The sequence below is a fragment of the Microtus ochrogaster genome, unplaced genomic scaffold, assembly GCF_000317375.1.
Source record: "Microtus ochrogaster isolate Prairie Vole_2 unplaced genomic scaffold, MicOch1.0 UNK29, whole genome shotgun sequence".
Lineage (NCBI taxonomy): Eukaryota > Metazoa > Chordata > Mammalia > Rodentia > Cricetidae > Microtus > Microtus ochrogaster.
The window spans coordinates 2,027,272-2,036,823 of record NW_004949127.1 but is presented as its reverse complement, the minus strand read 5'-3'; the positions used below and the strand labels follow the sequence as shown (position 1 = coordinate 2,036,823).

At 43.0% G+C, this 9,552-nt stretch overlaps 1 protein-coding gene across 5 annotated transcripts in view; it reads right to left on the bottom strand.

Annotated features, from left to right (window-relative positions):
* The window catches only part of Rgs22 (regulator of G protein signaling 22), a 101,740-nt gene that overhangs the window by 72,797 nt on the left and 19,391 nt on the right, over nucleotides 1-9,552 (bottom strand). For all 5 annotated transcript variants that reach the window (XR_003378835.1, XR_003378836.1, XR_003378834.1 and 2 more), the window contains exon 4: nucleotides 1,941-2,162. Coding sequence is in view for 2 of the 5 variants with exons in the window: in XM_013354105.2 (XP_013209559.1) it covers nucleotides 1,941-2,162 (222 nt within the window). In the remaining 3 variants the exon portion in view is untranslated. The remainder of the gene's footprint in view (nucleotides 1-1,940; nucleotides 2,163-9,552) is intronic.

The following is a 9,552-nucleotide window of genomic DNA, read 5'->3' as shown; positions in this document are numbered from 1 at the left end:
CCAACAGGTTGAGTCTACAGGCATCAACAGGTTGAGTCTATAAACATCAACAGGTTGAGTCTACAGGCATCAACCGGTTGAGTCTATAAGCATCAACAGGTTGACTTCATTGCAAGTGAGACAGAGAAATGCCATGTCCTTAGGATCCACCGTTTCTATGGTTACTAAAAGCAATGTTTTAATCTCAGTCTTTCTCTGCGTTTTTTTTACTATTTCCTCTTTATGTCTGATTATGTATTCCAGTGTTCTATAGTTAGGCACACACACATTAAAGCTGGTCGTGCTTTCTATGAGCTAACATTTTATCACTGTTTAATAGCCTTCTTTATCCTATGCAGGAGTCCGTGTTCTGAAGTCTACTTTGATACTAATATAATCACCCTAGCTCTCTTTTAATTAGTAATTATATGGCATATACCTTCTTCTAATATATTTATTTTATACTTAAGGTTGGTTTCTTTTAGATAACAAATAATTGAGTCTTCTTTTTCTAGTCCCGTCTGACTCTCTTAATTAGGATGGTTAAGCTACATAGATTTAGTATAATTAGTAATGTGTTACTAATTATTGTTGTTACTAAACATTTGCATACCCAGTTAGAAAACTTTTAGCTAATAATTTATATAATTCAATTTTTCTGATCCACCTTCAAAACGATGCTTTAATGTAATTCTTATTAGCATTTACTATGATAGAAGTTAAAAGAGAAATATATCTAAATTTAATAGCCAGAGAATTGGAGTAGAACTGTCTGAAGTTATGAGCAATTGTATTTTTCAGCCTACTTCTCCCTAGTTCTAAAATAGCATTTTTAAATAATCCTTGGTCACTGATCCACACAGCACACCTGAGGAGGCGTGCCTGATGGTGGAAACCAAGTTCCTCATGTCACTTTTTCATGGGAGCACAGCTCATGGGTTTATCCAGATATAGGTTTTCTGACCTAAAACAAACAGGACAGAAACTGGCAGCTAAATACAGAATTTGAAGCCAGGAAAGTGAGAGTCACAGGGTGATGTGAGATTCCCCTCTGTATGCTGTGAATATATTTTATGACCATTTGGTTAATAAAAAAAATTTGCTTTGGGCCTATGGCAGGGTAGAAAGAGAGTAGGCAGAGTCAGGGAGATGCTATGTAGCCGCCACAGGAGACAGACGTCGGATGGAACCTTTCCAGTAGGTCACAACCATGTGGCCATACACAGATGAATAGAAATGGGTTAATTTAAGATGTAAGAGTTAGCTAGGAATATGCCTAAGCTATTGACGAAGCGTGTTGTAATTAATACAGTTTCTGTGTGACTATTTCGGGTCTGGGTGGCTGGGAATGAACAAGCAGCCTCCACCTACAACAGTGTGTATCCTGGTGCTTCAAAGCCATCTAAGCTCCAACTGTGAATAGAATTGGTTCAAAAAAAAAAAACCCAGAGGAAATAAGCTTCCTTTATACACACATTTCCTAGAAGGAAACTAAGCTATAAAAATATGCATATTTACTATATAAATGTACTTGACATTTTATATAATCAAGGCAAATCACTTGATCATTCTTATATTGGTTGATATAAATCAACAAAACTGCTAATGGTCCATTTTATGTGAACAGATGACATTCTATGTAAGCACAACACATGAATAAATCTGATTGTACTTGAGAAACTTTGTGTCAATTCACCAAGTGCTTCATTTTTTTTTATTATTTTCTGTCTATGACTGTTTTGCCTGTATGTATGTATGTGTGCCATGTGTGCGCCTGGGGCCATAGGGGCCACAAGAGGGCGCTGGGTTCCCTGGAACTGGAGCTAAAGACAGTGTGGGTGTGAGGAATCAGGGCCAGGTCCTCTGGAAGAGCAGCAACTGCTGCTAACTGCTGAGCCATCTCTCTGACTGACCAAATGCTTCCTTGATCTTAGAAGACAGACTCAAGCATACTGGCTTACCATGATGGTGTAGTTGATGTTAATGGTCTCATCTTCACGGGAGATACTCTTTTGAAAAGGTTTAGCATCACTTTTTCCTTTCCTTATAACATCATAGATGGGATTTCGAGGTTGCTGATTTTGCAGAATTCTTTTCAGTTGCTTTTCCAGAAGCTGTGGTGCATTGTTGATCACCTCAAAAACTCCGTAGTCCACATTGAACCTAATTGCCTCTGAGAAGGTCTGTAATACAAAGTACGAAAATGTTTAAAATTTAAAATATAGAAACTCATTGTCTCTAGAGGGACCTGATGTCATATTTTCATCTTCTCAATCATTATCTCACTCCCCTTTTAGAATCTTGGAAACCCCTTTACCAGAGGGCAGAGGATCCACTGAAGGCTTTCTTACCGGACATTTACGCCATGGAAACAGTGCCAGGGTGTGCTGTTTGTGTGCTCTTACCTCTGTGATGCTAGAGAACTAGAGAAAGTGACACACCTGGCTTCTTGGGAGCAGTTACCCTCACAGGAGGAGGTGGGTTACCGGGTGAGAATGAAGGAAGGAAAAAGAAATAACAATCCTATTGTCTTTCAGCCCCAGAGGCATGAAAGCGAGCGATTTCTCTTTCCCAAAAAGCGCATATTAACTGCAAGCTGTTCTTCACTGAAGACCCTATCAGCACGTTCTTCACAGAGCGACCGGAATGTGAAAGAGCCCAACTTTCTGAGCTCCTCGCAGCAGTGCGGAAGGCAGTTAATACACAACTACCAGAAGTCTTGAGTTTGAATGCTAGCTTGCCAGCAAACAGCTCTCTGACTTTGGATAAATCGTTAAAGATTTTTAGGTCCTTTTTTTCCAGAAGAATTGATGGTACATTGACTATATCGTCTCTAATTTTGTCTTTTAAATCTGGGATCGGGTTCCTTTCCCAGGGAACCATCGTGAATTGACCACTCACTTATGTAATTTACAGATGCTTAGGAAAGTGGTAGATGGCTCTAAGTGCCCTGTAGAGCTGCTGTACAGACGTCAGCTATAACGGTAAGTGCCCTGTAGACCTTCTGTATAGACTACAGCTATAACTGTAAGTGCCCTGTAGAGCTTCTGTATAGACTACAGATATAATGTAATAGTGACTTGCAGGGTATCTTTGTAAGCTTTAAGCTAAAAATATTAATGTCACAAGGTATCATATCTCAAGAGTCCAGAATGTTGCTCATTCTAAGGTATTTAATGACTGGAAACAGACCTAAGACACAGCCAGTATGCATTCTAAACCGATTTAGAACCCAACTCCAGCACGCCAAGTTTAACTCAGTAAGCATAATCAATTTGGAAATTACCTGTAAGGTTCCTTTAATAACCACATTTTATCCGTGATCTATTACATCTGTCTTCTGAATATAGGTCAAACAGACACCATGGGCCTAATAAAAATACACCCCTTGATGTGGTATCCCTGGACAAGTCTGCAATGGCAGAGACAAGATTTATCTGATGTAGGGAAGGAAGTGGGATAAATGCAGCAGGGACGGACTCACACTTGTGGGGTCAGGGAGATGAAGTCCTTAACAAGACGGGCCATCCTGATTTCTATTTCCACCTTGAGATAGAGCCGCCAGATGAACACAAAGATAGGAAAAATTGAAAATAAAGGATGCAAATTAGTTAGCTCAATAGAGAAAGAAAAATTCCTACTAATCAAATAAAAATGCTCAAAAGACTGTGATGCTCTGAGCCGGTGTGTAACTAATGCTCAGTACGACTAGCAAGATGTAACAGGCAGACACACCGACAAGAACTACTCCCTGCTGGGGGACCTACCGTGTCTGTGTGTCTGTGACGAACACCTCAATGCTCCGTCACCAGGTACTTCAGCCCCTGGACAGCTGTTTACGGGCTGTTAAGGGCTGGTCCATGGAGTCACAGCTATGAAGGGAAAGCTGAGTCATGCAAACAAGCCCTGCGGGTTCCAAAGATGGCAGGCACACTGTCCTTTACCATACTGCCTCACATGGGAGAAAGCTGGTGTGTGTGACGCCCTCTCTGTGCCATTAGGTAGGCGCTAAGTGGTAACCCTGTGATGTCAGGAGAGCTGTAAGGGCACCAGTGTGGTTTCTAGATTCTTATTTTCTCTGGTCTTACTAATAAAGGTGCAAATACACCAAGAGACCCACATCTAGAGAACAATTGTCTTGAAATAACCCTAGGTAGACTAGGATAGGACAGGACAGGACAGGAGAGGACAGGACAGAAGAGGACAGGACAGGACAGAAGAGGACAGGACAGAAAAGGACAGGACAGGACAGAAGAGGACAGGACAGGACAGAATAGAACACTGTAAGTGTCAAAAGAGAAAGACTAATGAAAAAAAAAGCAGAAGGACCAGATAAGGGAGGGTTTTGCATCTCACTTTCAGAACAGTGTTCTGGGAACTAGGAGGATGGCAACAGGGTAACTATGGGAGCAGGGTAGATCATCTCAGTTCCTCAGTAGCAGTCTGGAGGGGGTGTGTCTCCTTGCTAGACTATGATGTGGTACCAGCCTAAGAACAGCCGTCACTATACTCTGGGGAGACAAGGTATCACTGCCATCAAAAGCATGTTTGGTGTGGTGGCTATCGGCCTCTGTATAAAGCAAACCGAAGCTAAGAAAGGTTAGAAAGGTCTCTGTGGTATAACAGCAAGTGCCCCAGTGTGCCTGCCACAGAACTCAGCAGCGATGACTAAAAGGCCGGGGGATCTCAGTCAGGGGCCGGGGGAATTTAATTAAGGCTCGTGGTGAATGGCGCAGCTCACTCAGAAGCATCCTAACTTCCCGAGGTGCACAACCTACAAAACTGAAGATCAGTTTTTCCAGACCCCCTGTTCTGATAGTTTGAAGAATGGCTTAGGCCATGCTGCTTATAGGCACTTATGAAACCAGCTGGATTCTGAACCGAGTTAAAAGGTAAAAGAGGTGCATCCATTATAGGCCTCAGTTTGAGGCCACCATGGCCTACAGAACTAGTTTCAGGACAGCCAGGACTGCACAGAGAAACCCTGTGTCAAAATCAAAAATAAATAAATATAATAAAATAAAATGAGAGGAAATGATCAAAAAGTAGTAGAGGGCAAGGAGTAGCTGTGCGCATCTGTAGAAACCGAGCAAGGGAGCCAGAGTCCAAGGCCAGCCTGGTCTGTGTACTGAATGGCAGGTCAGCCAGTCTAAAAAAATACAGGACAAGGTTACTCAAGGCTAACTGTCTCTGCCAAGGGTAATGTTTTCCTGCTGAAAAACTATGTGCTCGATTAGATCTCAGAGGTCCTTAGTAGCACTATGATTCCAAAATGATAAAATGTTGAATAACAAACTCAAATACTTCCCCATTAGTTTGTTTCAGTAATATCAAAAATTGTAAATGTCCAAGTGTCAATTATGAGCCTAAGCCTAGAGATGAGAGGAGAACAAAGCTTTGCTTCTTCCTTTGAAGGAACAGGTACATAAAAATGCATTGTTTTCCTATGATAAAGTCAGCAAAATATGTACTTACATAAAATCCATGTAAATGCAAATGCCAGTGGGGAAATATGCCCCCACACAGGAGCTAGGATGTCATGTCTGGCCTAGTTAGCATGTTTGAGAATAGACTTGGCTAAACTAGAAACAATATAGGAAAAACAGGCAGAATGATTAAACTCAAGAAACACTGGAGAAACTACTTTGCCTTCCTGAGCTAAAAGGGGGTGGAGGTTTTAACTAGAAAATCTAAAGGTGCCTTCCATGTTCAATACTCTATTTGCTTATGATTGTCTATCCAGGAGAAATGAGTCTGTATCTCTCTTAGTTAGGATTATCATTGGTCTAATGAAACACCATTGACCAAAGCAAGTTGGGGAGGAAAGAATTTATTTGGTTTATACTTCCACATCACTGTTCGTCATCTAAGAAAGTCTGGACAGGAACTCACACAGGGCAGGACCCTGGAGGCAGGAGCTGGTGCAGAGGCCATGGAGGGATGCTCCTCATGGCTTGCTCAGCCGGCTTTCTTATAGAACCCAGGACCACCAGCTCAGGGATGGCACCACCCACAATGGCTTGTACCCTCCCTTGTCAATCACTAATTAAGAAAATGTCCTATGGTTGGATCTTCTGGAGGCATTTTCTCAACTGAGGCTTCCCCTTTTCAGATAATAGTGGCCAAGTCCACTGTTCCTCTAGCGGTCATTCATTTACACGGTACCGACTCTTCGGTCAGTGGCAGCATATGCTGGATGGCATGTTACTCTACTGAGGAGGCATGCACCACCAAGCCCAACAGAAATGGGGTTCAGAGCACTTATAACCTAAGAGAAAAGATATGTGAAGACACATAGACACAGGACCGAAGTCAAACCATAACAAGGCTAACCCTGCAGAGGGGTCCTTGACCGCGTTAACGGTCAGTGCTGTCATCAGCACTGTTTCAGTTGGACATGAGTCACTGTCTCCAAGGCTACTGACCAGGTGAAGCTGTGTTTAATGCTCCTGTTGCACACAACACTCAAGTGCAACGATGGACTTGCCTTTACATGGTGAGGTAAGAAGGATGAGGTGCGTTAGGGAATGGCAGATTCTCACTTTTTACCTCAAACCTCTCTAGGAGACACATTCATGGAATGGTACAAGACACAGAAAACCACCTTCTATCTTGAAACCACCTTTGCTCTGTGTACAAGCATGATGGTCGCAATCCGTATAATAGCAGGTATGTTTCAGCATCACAGTAACACATAAAGAGCACAAGAGAAGCATCGTGTTGCATGCAGAGATTCACTTAGCTGTCTTCAGGGAGTTGGGGAAGAGGTGTAGAAAGTGGGATGCTCAAGTTGGGTCTTAAAGAATGAACTGGCAGTCATCAGAGAGACAAAAAAGAGAAAGACTTCATCAGAAGGCAGAGCCAGTGCGCCAAGATACAGGGGCACAAAGGGTCAGGCCAGCCAGGGCAGACCGCAAACAGTGAGGAGCGTAGGACATAAACCTGGAAGGAAGGGAGAGTCCAGTCCATCAAGGGCCTGCCATTTCATGCTGCACTTCACAACGCTCCACAGTGCATGGTGGTACTGCAGTTGCTTGACCAGCTGCATGCGCATCTCTTAGAACCTTTGAGAAACGCCGGTTCTCAGGCCCCTCCGTAGAGCCTGGACCTCTCAGCTCTGTGAAGTCCTTCAGCAATTCCAACGTTCCTCAAGTCTAAGAACTTTGCTTTAGATGGACAGGGCCTGCTGGAGAGCTTTCAGGTGAAGGGGGACAGGATCGGGGCTCTGACAAACTCAGAGGCCACACGTGCCTGCTCCCGTCTGCCGACTCTTCGGTGCAATCACGTATGTGGTGGCGCTGTCCATCTATGAAAGGAAGAGCCCCAAGCCTTCAGTACAACCCAAATTTGACAAGTCTTTTTTCCCATTTCTAGACTTATCTACGACACTGCTAAAGTGAATTCAGAAATAACAATAAAAGACACGGAGAGTGGGGGACACGGAAATGAAGGGCACAGAAAGTATTTTTGGCCAAAAGCTGACTAGACTGATTTTGACAACACAAGGCTTTCAGTCCTACCACAGAAAAGCCTTCAGCTTGTGCCTGTGATCCAGACGAGCTGCTACAGACTCTTCTGCCCCTTTTCTGCCTTAGTTTTCTCATTTTGAGAGTGTCATTTTCTAAACGCTCTAAAATGGATTGACCTGGAGGTGCTGAGAGCTAGCTTTGTGGGGCTAGCCGTCCATGTGTGAGAAATATTTTCACAGAAAAAGCAAGTGCATGGAAATGTTTTTTTTTACCACAATAAATTGCTGGTTCCACATTTCTCTGGAAAGAAGGGGGGAGGAGAAAAAAACCTGTGAAAAATTAGTGATGTGCTTACATTGCCAGCCCAGCGCCACTGACACTCGCTGGTGCCAAATTATTTAGCTGAACAGTATTTAAATTAAAAACTAATGACTGGGTTAATTTAATACATGTCCATCTCTGTTCCAACTCTGTCTCTAGTGATGGAGCTCCAAAGCTGTGTTTCAAACAGGAATCCTCAGCAGCGGATAAAAACCATCTGACTACCAATAACAACTTCTCCCAATCTAACTTCTATTGGCGTTTTAGATGCTGAACTATAAATTGTTTACCAGACATTGGACGGTGAGATAGAAGGGTTAATATGCCACATGAATTGAATGGAATATCCTTAGCTAACAAACTGAGTTGCAGTAAGTAATCAACAAAATGAACCGCAGTAGGTAACCTGACTGTTTTATGTTGGAGCTAAGGGTTTATTGCAGCGCCCGTTGGTATAACCCTGAACTCAACAGTCACCTGGAATCCCATCAGCATTGCCTTTACAAACCAATCTCTGAGCGTTTAAACGTTGGCAAGGGAAGACCCAAGCCCTCCGTCTCTTCTCAGCCCACTCATCTCTCAGATTTATATTCTTTCTCCAGCCCCTCACCCACCAATCCTCCCAGCATATAACTCTTTCATAAAGCTGCAAGAAATTATAATAGTTTACAGATTAAAAAAAAGTGTGGAGAATGGAGCCAAAAAAAGTTATGGTAAAATTCCAAAAGTGCATAGCTAAGCGTGGTCTGGCAAACATATGACATACCTATCCTTGCAAGGAGGGTATAGAGCGGGCCACCCCTTCAGCTTCTGCAAACCATAAATGTCACAAGCATCTGAAACCACCCACGGAGGACCAACCTACATCTATGTGGGCTCATCCACTCCATCCCACAACAGTCACTGAGCATAAGACACACAAAACCAAACCAAAGGAAAAATGTTTTCACACTATAGCACAGAAGACAACCTAATGAGCAAACACTTGTCCATAAAGAGCTGACAGGAACAAAAAAAAAAAAATCCTCCCAGACGCCAAATGAAAACAATATCTGAAAGTGAACTTGGCTGGAGAACAGACAGAGTGAAGTTATGAAAGCTGAGATCTGGAAAGTGCCACAATCCTTTACAACAGAGGCAACTGTCCTGGACTTCCCCCATCAAAAGCAGCATGGGGCAGGCTACCAGCCATGGGTTCTGGATCTCACGCTGGGTCCCCAGAGTGTAATGGAGTAATGGGAGGAAGGGGAGAAGCCAAAGTCTGACTCGTAGGCCCGTTCTTGCCTTGGGTTTGTCCCTTCAAAGGTGGGGTGGCATCTCAGAGGGGCTGGAAGTCTGGCTTGACCTAAGGCCCATGTGAAAATGTGACAGCCATGTTCTCAGGCTGAGACTGTGGCTGTGTTAATGTGATAAGGGCCTGAGAGAGGAAGGGAAGTGAGAGCACAGATTAGAAGGATTCGCTGTTTCAGAGACTTTACATGGAAGATGGAGAAATGAAAAAGGAATGATCCTTAAGGAGATCGGGGAGAAGCAGGAGAGGCCTGGTTTGCTCAGCAAATAAGCAGGGAATGAGGAATCAACATTTTTCATTTGAGTAACTCCAGTCTCCCACCATCGTCAGCAGACAGATGATATATTAGTAGAATAGGTAGATAGATAGATAGATAGATAGATAGATAGATATAGATAGATGATAGATAGTAGATAGATAGATAGATAGATAGATAGATAGATAGATAGATAGATAGATAGATAGATAGATATAGATAGATGATAGATAGAT